The 19,207-nt window shown below is 36.4% G+C and overlaps 1 protein-coding gene across 19 annotated transcripts in view; it reads right to left on the bottom strand.

Annotated features, from left to right (window-relative positions):
* The window catches only part of FBXL2 (F-box and leucine rich repeat protein 2), a 126,501-nt gene that overhangs the window by 54,652 nt on the left and 52,642 nt on the right, over nucleotides 1–19,207 (bottom strand). For 17 of the 19 annotated variants that reach the window (XR_002800726.2, XR_011426984.1, XR_011426983.1 and 14 more), the window contains 2 exons: nucleotides 9,040–9,134; nucleotides 38–106 (listed from right to left, as the gene is read on the bottom strand). Coding sequence is in view for 10 of the 19 variants with exons in the window: in XM_023620782.2 (XP_023476550.2) it covers nucleotides 38–106; nucleotides 9,040–9,134 (164 nt within the window). In the remaining 9 variants the exon portion in view is untranslated. The remainder of the gene's footprint in view (nucleotides 1–37; nucleotides 107–9,039; nucleotides 9,135–19,207) is intronic. The other 2 variants (XM_070238059.1, XM_070238058.1) reach the window with 1 other exon arrangement.

Genomic DNA, 19,207 nt, shown 5'->3' on the forward strand with positions numbered 1-19,207 from the left:
TGGCCAATTAGTGCCCAAACTAATTTTCAGTACTTGCCTGTCAGTGATTTTTGTGCACCCATTGAGGTTTAAATGTTCAATGTTTCGGCAGTTCTGTGCAAAGGTCCTAAAATGAGAAAACATTTAAAAACTCTGTGCAAGTTGCTGGGCAGCCACTAGAGGGCATGTGTAACCGTTCACATTTAAAACAGTGCTCCTCAAACTTTAAAAAAATTTATTTAATTGTGGAAAGAACACTTAACATGGCATCTACTCTCTTAACATTTTTAAGTGTCCAATATATTACTATTGACTATAGGTACTAGTGTCTTCAAGCTTTAATGTGCACACAAATCAGCTGGGGCTCCAGTCACAGTGCAGATTCTGATAGTAGATCTACACAAACTCCCTGATGTCTGCATTTCTAAGCTCTCAAGTGATGCCAGTGCTGCTACTCTGGGGACTATACTTTGGGAAGCAAAGTCCTAGACTGACTACACTTCAGTTGTAACTCTCCTTCATCCACACCTTGGCAGTCATCTGAGAATGGAGGCCTGGCTCCCTGTTTCTTCCTCTTTACAGGAAAATCAATTGGAAGCAAGGGGGCTGAATCTTTCTTGCATTGTGTCATGCTGCCAGTTGGTTACAGAGCTTTCTGGAGAAATTGTCTCTGGCCATTAATAGCATCCAGTAGTTGATGAGTATCAAGAACCATCCATTTACTGGTGAGAACACTAATTCATGAAGGGCAATTTCCTCAATGATTTGTGAGGTGGTAGGGAGGCCAGAAGCAGAAAATTAGCATCCCTTACTCACCACTTACTACTTAACATATTCAGCAAGGACTGGCTCAGGTCATCTGCATTTTCCTGAAATTCAGCTTCAATGTATCCTATAGGATAGAGTCCTGATTCTTCCAAGCAGTACCCAAACATCTTCAAAACCTGGCCTCAAATCAGATGTCATTCTCATCTGTTCCTTCTGCCCTGCTATGGTACAGGGAAGGGGAACTGAGCTGGAGTCTAATGGACTTCCTGACTTGGGGATATGGAGCCAAAAGTCTGACCAAGGCAGTTAGAGTTATTAGAGAAAGTACTGGAGTGGAGGGAACTTCAGAGATCTGCAGAGGGTTCCCCTCAAGAATTCAGCAAAGTACTGATCAGAGCATGCATGTGAGGAGACTACTCAAAGCCTGGGAAAGAATCAAGAAAAAGCACTAGAGGGAACAAAAGCCAGATCTCACCCAGAGCCAGGAATAGTGCCCATTCCCACCAGCCAACAGTGAAAAATGTTACAATTTGTACGGCACTGGGTAGAGTACTGAGAAGGCTCTTGTTTCAGGAGTCGAGTACAATTAGCTCTAGACTAAACACTGCTTTGGTCCAACCTAAGAAATTTTTAAAACAAGATCTGAAAGGAACTATGTCCAAGTAACTCAACTGCATCCTAGTACAAAACCCAAGAATATTTGTAGAAACACAAAAATATTCTGCACTCAGAGTAAAATTCACAATATCTGGCATTGAACAAAAAATTACCACACTTTCAAAGAAGAAGGAAAATATATCCATAATGAGAAGATTCAATCTATTAAAGCTGACCCAGAACTGACAGAGATATTAGAAATAGCAAAGGCATTAAAAGTTATTATAACTGTGTTCTGAAGAATATGGTTGTATAAAGCTAGATAAAGTTTGAACATGTTATGTTTAGTAAACACATTATATAGAGATATGAAAGATACAAAAAAGACCCAAATTAAGGTCTTAGATATGAAAACCACAATGGCTGAGATGAAAACTTACTGGATGGGATTAATGAAAGATTAGACATTGTGGAAAAAAAGACTGGTGAACTTGAAGACACAGCAACAGAAACTATCCAAAATGAAACATGGAGAGAAACCAAGAAAAAAGAACAGAGCATGAATGAACTGTGAGATAGCTTCAAGAAACCTAATATACATGTGATTGGAGTCCTTAAAGAGGCGGGCCCGGCCCTGTGGCCAAATGATTAAAGTTCCACGCACTCCCCTTTGGTGGCCTGGGTTTGGATCCCAGGTGCAGATCTACTCCACTCACCAGCCATGCTGTAGCAGTGTCCCACATACAAAAAAGATAGAGGAAGATTGGCATAGACGTTAGCTCAAGGCTAATCTTCCTCAAGCAAACAAAAGAGGAGGATTGGCAATGGATGTTATCTCAAGGAGACTCTTCCTCAGCAAACAAAAAAGAATAGGAGACAGAGAGGGGAGGGAGAAAATATCTAAAGAAGTAATGGCCAAAATTTATCCAAAGTTTATGAAAACTATCAACCTATAGATACAAGAAAGTGAAAGAATTCCAAGCACAAGAAATATGAAAGGCATATCATAACCAAACTGGCCAAAACTAGTGACAGAAAAATCTTAAAAGCATTTAGAGAAAAAGGACACATTACGTACAGAAGAATAAAAATAACAGTGATAGAAGATTTCTCATTGGTAACAAAAGAGCAAGAAAACAGAGGAGCAGCATCTTTAAAATACTGAAAACAAAAAACTATCAACATAAAATTTTATGTTCAGCAAAAATATTTTTCAAAATTGAAGGAAAAATAAAGATATTTTTCAGACATAGAAAAGCTGAAAGAATTCATCAGATCTGCAGTATGTGAAATGTTACAGAACGTTCTTCAGGCAGAAAAAAAGTGAACCAGATGAAAATTTATGTCTACACAAAGGAATAAGAATACTGGAAATGGTAAGTACTTGGGTATATAAAGTCTTTCTTTTTTTTTTTAGGTATTTAATTCTCTTAAAAAAAAATAATTGCCTGTTAAAACAAAAATACTAACAATCTAGTGTGGGGTTTATATCATATGCAGAATTTAAATGTATGACAATAATAGCATGAAGACTGAGGAAAAATGGGAGTGATGTATAATATAATTTAACAGTAGACTATAATAAGTTAAAGATGTAAACTATAAACTCTAAAGCAACCACTAAAATTATGAAACAATGAGTTATATCTACTAAGCCAAAAAAGGATATAAAATGGAATCATAAAATATCCTCAATCCAAAAGAAGGCAGAAAAGGAGGAAAAGGGAGAGAAAGAATGTACAGAACAAATAGCTAACAAATAACAAGAAAGTAAATTTAAAACTAACCATACCATATCAATAATCACATTAAATGTAAATGATCTAAATATCCAAAGCAGAGATTTTCATCACGGATCAAAAAAACAATACCCAACTATATACTGCCTACAAGAAACCAACTTTAAATATAAAGACACAAATCAGTTAAATGTAAAAGAATGGAAAAAAATATACCATGCCAACACTAATCAAAAGAAAGCTGGAGTGGCTATATTACATGAGACAGAGTAGACTTCAGAGCAAAGAATATACCAGGGATAAAAGAAGGCCACATGATAATGAAAAACTGGTCAATTCATCATAAAGGCACAGCAATCCTAAATGTCTATATACCTAATAACAGAGCTTCAAAATACATGCAGAAAAGAAACTGATAGAACTGTAAGGAGAAACAGACAAATCCAAAATTATAGGCAGAAATCTCAAGACACTTCTCTCAATATTTGATCAAACAAGAAATCAGAAAATCAGTAAAGATACAGAAGATCTGATCAACACTCTCAATCAACTTGACCTAATTGGTATTTATAGAACACTCCACACCTAACAGCAGCAGAATACATTGTTTTCAAGTGAACATGGAACATTTATCAAGATAGACCATATTCTAAGTCACAAAGCAATACTCAGTAAAATTAAAAGAATCCAAATTGTATAAAGTATATTTTTTATCACAATGGAATTAAATTAGTAATCAATAACATAAAAGCTGGAAAATGCCCAAATATTTGGAAACTGAATAATACACTTCTAAACAAGCCATGAGTCAAGGAAGAAATAAAAAGGGAAATAGAATGCATTTTGAACTGAATGAAAATGCCAACGCAGCATTAGAATTTGTGAAATGCTACTAAGTCAGTACTTCAGGAGAAATTTATAGCACTAACCTTCTATATTAGTAAAGGAAAAAAGGTCTCAAATCAATGACTTCTGCTTTCACCTTAAGAAAGTAGAAAAAAGAAGATCAAATGAAACCCAAAGCAAATAAAAGAAATAAAATAAAGATTAGAGCAGAAATCAATGAAGTAGGAAACAGAAAAACAATGAAAAATCAATGAAACACAAAGCTGGTTCTTTGAAAACAGCATTAAAATTAATAAACCTCTAGCCATACAGATCAGGAAAAGACAAAAAATTACCAATGTAAGAGAAATTTAATCATCTTTACTCTTTAAAAATGCACTATTAATGCCAATAAAAGAATTCAAAGAATATTGAATTACAATAGGCACTGTATAATCATTGTGATTTCTATTAGACATGACAAGTACTTCCATTTACTTTAAAAAAAATACCAATATCAGGAATGAAGAGAGGAGATATCACTGCAGATTTTACAGATATTAAAATGATAATAACAGCATTATAAACAACTTTATGCCAATAAAATCAACAACTTAAATGAAGTGGACAAAATCTTTGGAAGACAAAACTAAACCAAAGCTTACTCAAGAAGAAATAGAAAACCTGAAGAGTTCTACATACATTAAAGAAATAGAATTTGTAGTAAAAACCTCCCACAAAAGAAAGATGCAGCCCCAGATGGCCTCAATGGTGAATTCTATATTTTAAGGAAAAAGCAATACTAATTCTACATAAAGTCTTCCAAAAAACTGAAGAGGAGGAAACACTTCCTAATTTATTCTATGAGGCCAGTATAACTTTGATACCTAGACCAGACAAAAACATCACAAGAAAACCAATTAACAATATCCCTCACGAACACAGATGTAAAATTATTTAACAAAATTTTAACAAATAGAATCCAACAACATGTAAAAAACACAGGTGCCAGCCTGGTGGCATAGTGGTCAACTTTGTGTGCTCCACTTTGGTGGCCTGGGTTTTGCTGGTTTGGATCCCAGGTGCAGACCTACATACCACTCATCAAGCCATGCTGTGGTGGCACCCCACATAAAATAGAGGAAGACTGCCACAGATGATAGCTCAAGGCCAATCTTGACACACACACACACACACACACACAATACATGACAACTCAAGTGGGGTTCATCTGAGGGATGGAAGGTTAGTTTAACATTCAAACATCAACCAGTGTAATTCACCATACTAACAAACTAAATAAGAAAAAAACATATAGTCATCTAAATGATGCAGAAAAAGCATTTGACAAAATCTAACATTCACTCTCAATTTTAAAAAAACCTCTCAAACTAGAAATAGAAGGAAATTTCCCCAATTTGATGATTATAAAAAATCTATAGCTAACATCATACTTGAATGCTTTCTCCCTAAGATGGAGGACTGTCTAGGATGTCTATTTTCATCACTTCTATTCAATGCTGTACTAGAGATTCTAGCCAGTGCAATCAGGTAAGAATAAGAAAAGGTACTTATTGGAAACAAAGGAGAAAAACTATCTTCATTTACAGGTGACATGACTGCCTATGTAGAAAATCCAAAGGAACCAACAGATAAGCTACTAAAACTAATAAATGTATCTATTAAGGTTGCAAGATAAAAGATTGATGTACCAAAACCAATAGTATTTCTATTTACTAACAATGAACAATTGAAAATTGAAATAAAAAATAATACCATTACAATAACATTTTATAACTTAGGGATAAATATGACAAAAGATGTGCACAACCTGTACACCGAAAACCAAAAAACATGTTGAGAGAAATTTAAAAACACCTAAATATATGGAGACATATATCATGTTCATGCATTGGAAGACTCAATATTGTTAAGATATCAATTCTCCCCAAATTGATCTTTGCATTCAACATCACCCTAATAAAGATCCCAGCAAGACCTTGAAGAAATTGACAAGCCAGTTCGATAATTTATATGGAAATGCCATGGATCTAGAACAGTCAAAACAACTTTCAAAAAGAACAAGAGTTGGAAGACCACTACTACCTGATTTCACGACTTACTGTTAAAGCAACAGTTATCAAAACAGCATGGTTTGGAGTAAACATAGACAAATAGATCAACGGAAAATATAAATAGTACAAAAACACTCCCACAATTATTTTCAACAAAGGTGCACAGGCAATTCAGTGGAGAAGGGTAGTCATTTCAACATATGGTGCTAGAACAACTGGACATCATAGGCAAAAAAATGAATTTCAATCTATACCTCACACCACATACAAAAATCAACTCAAAATGATCATAGATCTAAACCACAAAACTTCTAGAAACAAAGAAGAAAATCTTTATGACCTTGGGTTAGGCAAAGATCTCTTATATATAATACAAAAAACATGATTCATAAAAGAAAAAAACTGAACTTCATTAAAATTAAAAAACTCTTCAAAAAAGAAAATAAAAAGATAAGCCACAGACAGGAAGAAAATATTTGCAAAACATGTATCTGATTAAGGACTTGTATCCAGAACATATTAAGAACTCTCAAAATTCAATGGTAAGACAACAAAGAATCTATGAAAAAAAATAAGTAAAACCTCTGAACAGACATTTCAGCAAAGAAAATATACAGATAGCAAAAAAACACATAAAAAGACACTCAACAGCATCAGTCATTGGAGAAATGCAAATGAAAACCACAATGAGATACCACTACAACATCTATTAAAATGGGTAAAATTAAAAAGACTGACCTACCAGAAAAAAAAAAAGACTGACCTACCAACTGTTGGCAAGAATGTGGAGGAACTGGAAGTATCATACACTTCTGGTGGGAATGTAAAATGGTACAATCCTTTCAGAAAACAGTTTAGAAGTTTCTTAAAAAGTTAGACATGCATCTACCAAATGATCTGGCCATTCCACTCCTAGGTATTTACCCAAGAGAAATTAAAACATATAACATATAAAGTCTTGTACAAAAATGTTCATAGCAGCTTTTATATGTAATGGCTGAAAACTGGAAAGAATCCAAATGTCCATAAATAGATGAATGAATAAATTGCAGTACATCCATACAATACGCTACTACTCAGCAATAAAAAGGAATGAATTATTGATACACAGAACAACATGGATGAATCTCAAAACAATTATGTTGTGTGAAAGAGGCCAGGCAAAAACGAGTACATACTGGATAAAATACACATAAAATTTTAGAAAATGCAAACTAACCTATAGAGATAGAAAGCAGATCAGTGTTTGCCTAGAGATGGGGCAAAGACAGGGGTGGAAGGCACGGAGGGATTACAAAGGTATGTGAGGAAACTTTTGTGGGATACAGATATGTTCATTATCTTTATTATAGGGTTGGTTTCATGGGTACGTATCTCAAGTGTATTGTATTGCATTACATTGTATTGTATTATTGTATCTCAATTGTAAAGTTGTTAAAAATCCATAGGACATCATATATAATGATGGAGCAGGAGTTATAGAGAATACACATTCAAGATCCATTAGTACTGGGATTTTAATCTATTTTGATTACTACTTTGTCTCCACTGCCTAAATCAGTGCCTGATACAGTAGAGGCTCAGTCAACATTTGTAAATGACTAGTCCCCCTCTCACCAAAACAATAACAACACACGTGTGGGGGCAGAGTAGACGTCAAGGCTAATTCTAGGTGATTACAATAAAAAACTGGAGGCATAAAATCCTTTCTGAGTCATAATTTGTGTTTATGCATATCATTATTTCTCACAGTAATCTGGTCTCATATTAAAAATGTACGTAGACAATACAGATTTCTGCTCTAACAATTATGGTAAACCAGTAAACATTCTTAGCCTTATAGGATAGTTTTGCTAGCATATATGGCTTTATTGCAATTGCCAAGATAATGTATTTCTTTGACATTCCTCATTGACCAATTCACATCTTCACATTTATTTTAGTTTCCTCAAGGAAACTACTATTAGATTTATGTTCTATATTACAAATTATCATAGGACCTATTTGGTACATTTAAGTTCCCTGTTAAAATAGAATCAATCTATTCCACTGGTTTACAAAGCTTTTGAAGTAGCAGAAAATTTGGTCTGATGATCTTAATTTCTTGATTTATAAAAAGTCACTTTGTTCCATAATATTTAAAGGGTGTGTACTGATCCTTAAAAGATGTTATGAATCAATTTTCTTAGCAACGGTGTAGCAGGTGTTTCTATTACAAATTCTACTGTCTGCAATCACTATATACTGTACATTCTCACTGGCAGTCTGGGACTGATGTACACTGGGGTAATGTTTGGGTCTGCAAGAGACAAAATCTGTTCCAAGGTTCTAGGAGATGGTGTGTGTCCTAATTTAGCCAACTCAAACAATACTAGAGGCCACAAGGATAAGGACATAAAGGTTTTAATTATATGTTGTCTCCAGGAAAGCTCAAAGCACATGTCCTTTAACAGTTGATTGATAACATTTCCAATAAATAATGGCTCTCTAGGAAGAAGTGGGCAAGCATTTGGTTGGATAGGACATATTGCTAACTACAGTAAAATGAATACGGTGATCACATCCCTTTTGAGTAACGAAATTCCAGGTTATGCTAAGGAAGTTTCTGAAAGAATTATGTTCTTAATTAGTATAATTTATATAAAAAGGTAGCTACTCTTATGAGAAGGGAACTAGGAAGATAGGAAAATGAAGAAGGGAATAGAAGAGAGGCGAACTAATGTTATACTATGTGCCAGGCACTTCATATATGTTATTTCATGCGATACCCATGACATTCCCAAGCAGAAGCTATAACTGCCTTCACTTTGCAGAAAAGAGAACTGACACTCAGTGAGATGAAATAATTTTTCCCAAAGTCACACCCCCAACAACCCTGGAGCTCTGTTTCTAACCCAGGTCTGTTGACTCCAAAGTCATGGTTCTCTCATTATTCTATACAAATTACCATAGAAAGAATTTAAGATTACAAAAGCACATAACATGTTTATTTTTGCTAATGAAAATGTCAGCCACAAGCTGCCATGACAAAGTGCGTCACTGTGGAATCGACTTACTTCAAGGAGGAATCCCCGACACCAATGCAGCCTCTCAAGCTGAGCTTCCTCAGGAATCCACCACATCGCTTTGAGATATTTTCCACCACTCGACCCTTGAATCAAGAAAGTTGGGGGAAAAAATCTTGTTTTTCATGTTGCTCATCTAACAGCATAATAACCTGAAATTTAGGACTGAATCCTATTTTTCCAGGTATAACAGAAGATATTTTGGAACATTCCTCCAACACCCCACTTCTGTCCCTAGTGCACAAAGGGGCTGCAAGCACTGATAAATGTTTTTCAATTAAAGCATTTAAGTGTTAAAACAAAAAAAAAAAAAGCACTACTTTTTGAAAGTCTTAACCCTGGAGAGCCGGCCCCATGGCCGAGTGGTTAAGTTCGCATGCTCCGCTTCGGCAGCCCAGGGTTTCGCTGGTTTGGATCCTGGACACAGACATGGTACTGCTCATCAAGCCATGCTGAGGTGGCATCCCACATGCCATAACCAAAGATACACAACGGTGTACTGGGGGGATTTGGGAGAAAAAGGAAAAATAAAATCTTAAAAAAAAAAAAAAGTCAGTCTTAACTGTGGAGTTAGGACTCATAAAGAGACTACTACTCCACAAGAGAGGTAAGGAAGAGTATGTCTGGAATACAGGAGCTCACTTAAGCTGTCTCTAATATTACAATGCCCTGTGATTAAAGTCAATGGAAAACTACAAGTCAATTCAGACAGGACTACTAATGGCCCATATACTTCAGGAATCATGGTTTGGCTACCACTGGTGGCAGCTGGAAGCCACTGCCACCTTGAACTGTTACTTTCCCCCAATGGACTTCCATTTACAGCAGCCCTGCCCTATTCCCACTTTTTCTCTATAAAAGCAAGCCCCTTTCTCTGTTCACTGGATTTGCCTATGGTTCATCATAGCATGCACCATCCTCAATTGCAATTCTTTTGACTATTAATGAATAAACTTGTGAAGGTAAAATAACTGGTGAATTTGCTTTTTAAGTTGACATATATGGTGTCAGAAGTGGGATCTGAAGGAAGTGATCCCCAAGAGATGGCAAGCCCCAGAACTGAGCGAGGTATGTGCACTGAGCCCGTTGTGCTCATTGCTTCTGTGAGTTGCCACCTCCTTTCATTTTGGTGAGTCTCTTCCAGGATTCTGAGCTCCACTCTCCTTGTTATTTGAGCTCTCCAACCTTATTCAGGATCAGGAAAGGCTTTGTACTCTCAGGGGTAGGACTTTGTCCTTCCTGGTTCAAGGCTCTATCCTTGAGTTCAAGACATCGTCCTTAATGAGTACTCAGTTATTTTCTGAATGTAACACAGTTCCTTTTGGGGCTCAGCCTTGCTGAGAATCCAAAAGCTTTTCTTTGGTTTTCAGATTCCTTTTGGAATCAGGGCTGAAAATCTGGCAGCTTCCTTTTGTTTTTAGATTTCTTTGGGGATCAGGGCTAGGACTCTAGCAACTTTCTTGGGTTTTCAGAGGATATTTCACAAATGGGATCCCAGTCATGTAAATGTTCTGAAGAAAATCCTCCAGAGATCCTGGCTGGATTTGTGTTTCAGAACTTTGGGCTCCCTATGTGCACATTTTTAACTAAATGCACCAAACCAACCAAGAATAATCCATAATTACAAGAGCCATTATGTGGAACTTTTGATCTCCCCAAACTCGCTTTTCTTAAAACCAAACTGGAAGACCACAGCTCTAAAACTAAGCAAAATGAAATGTCTATTTTCCTTGGTACCTGGAGGCTTCTGGACATGCATAAAACTCTAAAATTGCCTCACTACATGACACTTTGTCTAAATTAGCTGAAACAACTAAAAAACTGGGGGAGAATAAAATGGCTTCTAAAGCCTTGTCTTCCCCTCTCCCTTCTCCTTTGTCTCAAGCACCAGCTTGTTTGTCTTCCCAGACTCCTTTGTCTCAGACTTTACCCCCCAGCCATCTTGTGCATAGGTTCCATCCCTGGCACCATCTTCCTCTTTTCCCCTCTGCAAAAACCTGCCCCTTTATAATCAGACCCTCTGAGGAGTCAAATGCTAAATCCCTATTAACTATTTCTAAGTTAACAGGAGGAAATAAATAACTAGAAGGAAAAATTTAAATAGCAATTACCCTAGACTTTTGATAGTAGACAAAATGACGCCAAAGACAGTTCTAAAAGGATCCTTACAGCATGCACAAAAATTCCTTAGTAGAAAGATTTGGCTGTGTGAATAAGTAACCTCAGCTTAGTCCATCTGCCAGAAATACAACTGGGATCCAACTACCATTTTGAGTTTTGTACCTGAGATATGGCTAAAATTTTTTAAAGGAAAGCTATGAGATCTCTGTCTGTGCCTGTATGTTATGTATCTATGGATGCAAGTTATAGAGATATGATATTTTTCTACCTCTGGATGGTATTGATAAGATTGATTTGTAAAAGAGCTCTATTTAATTGGCTTGAAATTTAGTGCTTATAAATTAAGTATTCCTAAATCTCAGAAATATAATGGAAACTCACCCAAATGTTATGTGATGTAGGATTAATCTTTTGTAAATAAAAGCTAGCTTAAGGTTGTTGGTTTAATTTAAACAAGCACATCTTTAGAGTTATCAATACTGAATATAATGCAGACATCCAATTTTCATTCTACCTGGGTTTACTAAACTGCTGTTATCTCTTACAAAATTTGTTAGCAAGAAAGTAACTTAAGACAATGGTTGGCTATTTAATGTCTAATTTAAGTGTGATTGTTAAAAGTAATTAAAATATATGTAAATAAGACCAAAGTTTAAACTACGTTAGACTAAATAATGGATGGCTATTGAACACCTAAATCATTTCCAAATAAGATAAACATTAATTATTGAACATGGGTTCAGCTACTTTTGGCTTCCTAGTGTAGAGAGGCTAAGGATATTTGAGTTTATTAGTGAACATGTTTTAGGAAACTGAGAAATTTTCTAGGAAAAGAGGCATATGTTTCTAGAAATTTACAAAAGGTATTTATAAGTTTGCCAAGCCAAAAAATGCTAATATAGTTCACAATTGCTTACTTCTTAGTTTTCACTAAGAATTAAGGATGCTAAGGGTTAAAAATTCTAATATACATAACAAAAGCTACTAGAAACAAAAACAGAAACATCTCTGTAAGCAAGGAAAGTAGGATGTGTGTTCTAGTAAAGGAAAGTATGAGGAATGGAAATGCATTTTATTGAGGGAAAGGAAGTAATTTTGTCCTAAAGAGAGGCTGGTTGTTTCAGAATGGGAAAGAGAAAAACATAAGACAAAATCTGAACATAACAAGAAAGCTGTACAAGGTATATGGAAAGGAACCTTGGGAAAGGAATTTTATGGGCAGTCAAGACTGACTAAAATTGAAATGAATGAGTTTTAATACTGAAAGTAAGCTGATGCAAAATTGAAATTTGGCTTTCTTTTCTGTTAAAAGAACAAGGTTTATGGGCCAGCCATGATGGCCTAGTGGTTAAAGTTTGGCACACTCTGCTTCAGTGGCCCAGATTCGGTTCATGGGCATGGAACCAGACCACTCATCTGTCAGTAGCCATGCTGTGGTGATGGCTCACATAGAAGAACTAGAAGGACTCACGACTAGAATATATAACTATGTACTGGGCTTTGGGGAGGAGGGAAAAAGGACAAGGTTTTCTTGGGCTACTGGTCTGCCTCTGATAGATTGTGAAAGCTTCTTTACTTTTAAGCAATAGGCCTAGAAATAGAGATTTTATGTGGTTTTTTTAATTAAGATTATGATAGATTACAATCTTGTGAGATTTCAGTTGCACATTATTGTTAGTAATGTTGTGGGTACACCACTTCACCCTTTGTGCCCTCCCCCATCCCCCCTTTTCCCTGGTAACCACCGATCAGTTCTCCTTGTCTATATGTTAACTTCCACCTATAAGTGGAGTCATACAGAGTTCGTCTTTCTCTGTCTGGCTTGTTTCGCTTAACATAATACCCTCAAGGTCCATCCATGTTGATGCGAATGGAACAATTTGGTCCTTTTTTATGGCTGAGTAGTATTCCATTGTGTATATATACCATATCTTCTTTATCCAGTCATCAGTTTCTGGGCATTTAGGTTGGTTCCACGTCTTGGCTATTGTAAATAATGCTGCGATGAACATAGGGGTGCATGGGACTCTTGGGATTGCTGATTTCAGGTTCTTAGGATAGATACCCAGTAGTGGGATGGCTGCGTCATAGCGTATTTCTATTTTTAACTTTTTGAGAAATCTCCATACTCTTTTCCATAGTGGCTGCACCAGTTTGCATTCCCACCAACAGTGTATGAGGGTTTCGAGATTTTATGTTTTATCAAAATAATTTCCTGTGCTGTTTGTATCGAGTCTTTAAGAAAACCGAGTCTTCTTAACACTGAAGGAGTTAAGTTTTGCTTACAGCTATGTAACTCTTTGTATTTGCCTTTGAAATTTTTTATTGTTACTTTGGTCTGATAGATAACTAGGTATTTTCTCATAATGATCTGTGATCCAATTTGGTCAAGTGTCTTCCCCAAATATTCAAATTTTAAATGAAGTCTTTTCCACCTGGACGTAACTTTAGGATTTTCCAGAGGGCACCTGGGATATCTCAAAAGATTTGTTCCCTCTCCTAATAAAAAGAGAGAGATTACACTAATTAGGCTTATTTAGCATGTCAAATTACATGAGAAGCTTGGTCAAATAAGCAATAACAAACCTTTTAAGGTTATAATGTATGGGTGAATGTTACTAAAATGTGTTCTAGAAACTGTATAAAAATAATAAAAATCTGATATGTCCTAATATAATGTTATTACTTGTAATTCTAAATACTATCTAAAATGTATATCATAAAAATACCCAAATTTCCTTGTCAACTGCATTTACCCACTGCCTTTTTTAAAAAAATCTTTTGCCAGTTACACTTATTATTTTACTCTGATGCCTTTACAAATATGTATCATTTTCAAAGAGATTCATGGGAAAGACTTTAAGAATACTCTGTAACACAGGTTTTGATAACTTTAAGATCATAACATTGAGCCGGGTGGGAACTTCTGGAACTTGAGTGGAGGACTGATTGCTTTAATGTTTTGTTTCCCAGATTTAAAGGATCTCTTTTTCTCCTCTTCTTTAAGCTATCTATAACTTACAGCAATTTTGCAAAGTAGATCTTTGCAACAAGGGTTGAAACATTTATCTTTTTCTCCCTACCTAATCTCTCCAGAATTCAGAAACTCTTAAGTATTCTTTTCACGACAATATGTGTATTTGCATAAATTCAATGAGAACCTGTTCTCCTTATAACAGGACAATTGGAATAACATTTGGAAATATTGGCTAATATTACCAAAGCTTAGACCAGAATGTCATATTTGAAAGAGATCTATGTAAACTAAGATATGACCAGACAGCTTTAAAGAACTGCTTGGAAAAATAGGCCTAGCATCTTGCTTACAAGGTTCCAGCAAAGCAATCTTTACAAAGAGTTTGCGTGGTCAATCGCTATTTTTACATAAATAATCAGGCTAAGTTTAATACAAATTAGTTTTACTATGATTATCTTTAATAAAAATGGGGGTAATTGTGGAGAGAGAAATCATGCTTGCACCTTTGTGGATATTAAATTCTAGTCCTACTGTCTTTAATGTCTTGTTATATACCTGTAAGCTGGATTGGATCCTATCTTCTTCTGGTTTCCTTAAATGTCTGGCTACAACACTCCAAATTGATGTTTCCAATTTTACTAACCTTGAAATCTCTTTGAAAGGGATCACACCAGGTCCTCCTATCAAGATGGCAGCCAAATTTCAGGGACTCGAGACTTGGGTACATGTCTCACAGCTAAAGAAGGTTCACCTGACATCTAGACCTCTACTAACACTGGGCACTTCCAAATCAAATTGACTAGGAAGAGAAGCAGCTGACATCTGAGGCAGACAGCTTTCCCAAGATGACTGGACCAGGCCTGTATACCCTCTTCTCACTTTGTTTCTTATTTTATTTTCTCCCTCTCTTTCCCAGAAGGACAATGCTTTCCTCTGCCTTTCCCAATTCTTTGCAAAAGGGGGAAGTCTCTCTGAGTGCTGGATTTACCAACAGAGACCTCAGTCTGTCCAAAACAGTAATGACCCCTTAGTTCACCCTATAAGTAATTTCACTTGGATTCCAGATGATGTTGTATATCTAAACTGCTCTGTTGGCCCCTTTCACCAAATCAGGGTGCTACCCTACCTAAACTTGTCCCTTGCTTTAATTTAATCCAGGCTTGGAAGGTGAAAACAAGATCTTTTGAATATTTGCATGAAAAATTTTGTGGGACCATCAATGTCAGTTGAATCATTTATATATTCTTAACATGTCCATGTATTTAGACAATCTCTTGATGTGTAACAATATAGTATCTAAGTCTTGGTTATGTAATACCAATGCCTCTTTCCCAATGAATGAGTCTATAGATAATATGACTTATGCAGGAGCCTTATGTACATCCCCTGGTTATGTCTTCATCTCTGGAGGTTTCAGTAATAGCGTTTATGCCCAGGCAGCTCACTGCCCTGACATCTGGAAAATATAAGGACAGTGTGCTCTTAGGGGATTCACTGTCCTGTTCTCTCTGCATAATCAAACAGAGACCTCTCATTGGTCTCTCCCACTGAATCTCCATAACCACTTTAAACGAGAACTTTCAAGAGGCATGTACGACTCTGGGTTTGCCTCCACAGGAAGAGCTTTCTTCCCATGGATCAGAGTGGGTGCCAAAGAACAAGTGATCAGGAATCTCTCCCTGACACCAGAAGAGTTGGCCAACTCCACAGCCAAAGCAATTTCAGCTCAGCAATGGTCACTTAACTCACTGATCAATGTTTGGGATAATCATATAGGCCTTCATTACCTACTTGCTGAGCAAGGAGGTATCCATGCAGAAGGAACACCTCCTATTGCACACATGGGTAAATGCCTCCAGGGGGGTAAAAACCCAATTACAGAAGGTTAGAGAGTAAATACATTGGCTATAACAAATCTCACCTAACAGTCCACTGTCTTTTGTTTTGTTCAACTAGTTACCTTTAGGTTTGAGCTCCTGGTTTAGAAGCATCCTGCAAACTGGGTTTGTAATACTGCTCTTAATCTTACTTTATATACTTATTGCAAAGTTCTGTACCTCTTGCCTGTCAAATCTCTGTAAAAATGACGTGCCCAATAAGGTGATGCTAGCTCAGCACTTCAAGATGATTGCCAATGCTTATGGCCTTGGAGAAATATAGACTTTACATGGGAAAGGCCTGAGAGTTCTCCCTCCTAACCTTTCTTGTTACTCAAATGTGGCATAAATGGTTTCCAACCACTATTTTACCTTCCCTACCATGTGGGAGAAAAAGGTCCTTCCTGGCACCAAGGGACAATACCACTACATGCAGAGAACTGGACTGTTGATTAGCAATGCTTTTGGAGAAAGATTTTGATCAAAAGGGGAAAACATGGAATGAATTAGAGAAACCACAACTAAATTAAAGTCAGGAAGGCCTGTAGGAGGAGATCTTACACCCCCTCATACATCGTCAATTACTCCAACCAGGACAAGACCTATGCTTGTATCTCCAAGTGGAAGTACAGCTACTTTACTACTGAAGGAAGATTTCTCCCCCCACCCAGAAACAGCCCAGCCAATGAGAAACACTGCAGTTCAGCCAATGACATGCCACTGCCACCCTGAAGTGTTACTTTCCCCCAATGGCCCTTCGTTTACAACAGCCCCTCCCTACTCCCCCTTTTCTATATAAAAGCAAGCCCCTCTCTTTGTTCTCCAGATTTGCCCATGGTTTGCCATAGCACAGACATCTAGAATTGCAATTCTTTTGGCTATTTCTGAATAAACATACTTTGAGGGTAAAATAACTGGCAAATTTTCTTTTTAAGCTGACATGGCAAAATATTATTCTGGGTGTGTCTGTGAGGGTGTTTCTGGATGAGATTAACATTTGAATCAGTAGACTGAGTAAAGCAGATTGCCCTCCCTAGTGTGGGTGGGCCTCATCCAATCAATTGAAGACCTGAATAGAACAAAAAAGGTTGAGTTAAGAGGGAACTCCTCCTGCTTGACTGTTTGAGCTGAAACATTGGTCTTTTCTAGCCTTTGGACTTGTACTGAAACATCAGCTCTTCTTGGGTCTCAAACCTGCCAGCTTTCAGGTTGGAATTTACACAATCAGCTCTGCTGGTTCACAGGCCTTCAGACTCAAACTGCAGATACACGTTGGCTCTCCTGGGTCTCCAGCTGTCGAATGCAGATCTTGGGACTTCTCAGCCTCCATAATCACATGACTCAATTCTTTATAACAAACCACTCTATTTATCTGTATCTATAACCACACATATCCTATTGGTCCTATTTCCCTGGAGAATCCTGACTAATACAGATTGGATCCCTTACCTTCATTTTGCAAATAAAAAAATTAAATGGTTAAATTGCCAAGGTTATACTTTAGTGAGTAGCAGAGTTCAGGTTCTAACAGGTTTATCTCATTCTAAACCCTGTGTGCTCTGTAAAACTAATACCTCCACAAGGAAGAAAACATTGAAAAGGGCTATTTTATTTTGTTTTTAATATTATTATCCTTATTTCATAAAATAGCAACCTTGACACTGAACTGTAAGCACTCAGAAGTCACAAGGACACAACAAACCATAGGATCACAGGGGCAGGGCTCACACATATTATCACCTGGTTAACATCTTAATTACAGTGAATATCCAAACTTTGATATTGCTAGAGGCTTTATTTATGCTTTCTTGAACATTACCTAAGTTAACAATTAGTTTTGAAACAAAATTCCAGACAACCATAAAATAAATCTCTGTCATGGGGAGGGGTGGAGTTTGTGGCTTGATAATCCAAGATTTAAGTACTGAATAAAAGAGCAAAAAAAAAACCCCTCCAAACTAATGTCTGCAAATGGAGCACACAATATATTTTTCTCCATTTCAGGTTAGTCACACTTATATAAGCTTTCTATTCTTCCTTTCTTTGGAGTAAAAGTTTTTATACTGAAATTAAAAAATTATATTTACATTTTCTGCTCCATTGTTTCCATCTAAAAGGAAAGAATGAGGAAATCCTTTCCAACGCAAAATTCAAGTCAATGACTCTGCATGTTACCTATTACATAGTATGTTGCAGGTGTGCATTTTGAGAACAAAGGGCTTTAGAGAAAAATAAGACCTAAATAGAGAAATCCTTGGATTTACAACTTTTAAGTTAGCATACTACTTGTTTATTTCTCATTTTTGGCTTGGGAGAATCTTTAATAACTATGAAGCACTGACAACAAAATGTCCAACTTTTAAAGGCATAGAAAATACCTAAACACCAGGGAAACAACACTTATTCAGGAAACAGTGATGCTCAAGGAGACACTCAATGCACATTTGTCATCTGGATGTTTTAATCTGTCTTTTCTTTGAAATGCAACAGTCATGTAACCATTGTGCAAAAGTACCTACCTCTCTACTCTTACTAGGTGAGAGACCTTGGGTAAGTTACTCAAACCTTTTGCACCTCAGTTTCTTCAATACAGTGTTTTTGAGAGGATTAAATAAAGTAACTTACATAAAGTACTTAGAATAGTGCCTGGCACACAGTAAACAGTATTAATATATTAATCCTGACCCTTGGCACCTTCTCTCACCTCTTAACATATCCACAAATCATTGCTTTCATCCCAATGAAATGAATTTGAGACCATCAGTTTATCCATGGACTGCTTCCCAGGGTGAGTATCCAGTGGGTCCTCTTTAGAGACTATGGGAAGCCCAACACTTGGTTCATAATTCAACCTGGATTCAAAGCGTTAGCCCAAAAAGGGAACTAAATAGTATTAGACTACACTGAAACCCTGGTGCCAGCTATTTCAAGTTTTTACATGTAATTGGTGAACCATAAATTTGTCTTTTAGTGGAAGCACTCAAGTATTTCTGCAATGTGTTTATATAGCTGCAGTCAGCACTTGACTAAAATTCTGAAATCAAATAATGCACAAGGTAGTGCTATTTGCTTAAAATAGTATTTTTTAATATCTGAGTTTAAAAGTTTTTAATGTGATTTCCAAAAAATTGTATAGTTTGGAAAAATCATCTAAGAAAACTGAGGAGACAGAAAGAACTACAGA

Source organism: Equus caballus, chromosome 16 (genome assembly GCF_041296265.1).
Source record: "Equus caballus isolate H_3958 breed thoroughbred chromosome 16, TB-T2T, whole genome shotgun sequence".
Lineage (NCBI taxonomy): Eukaryota > Metazoa > Chordata > Mammalia > Perissodactyla > Equidae > Equus > Equus caballus.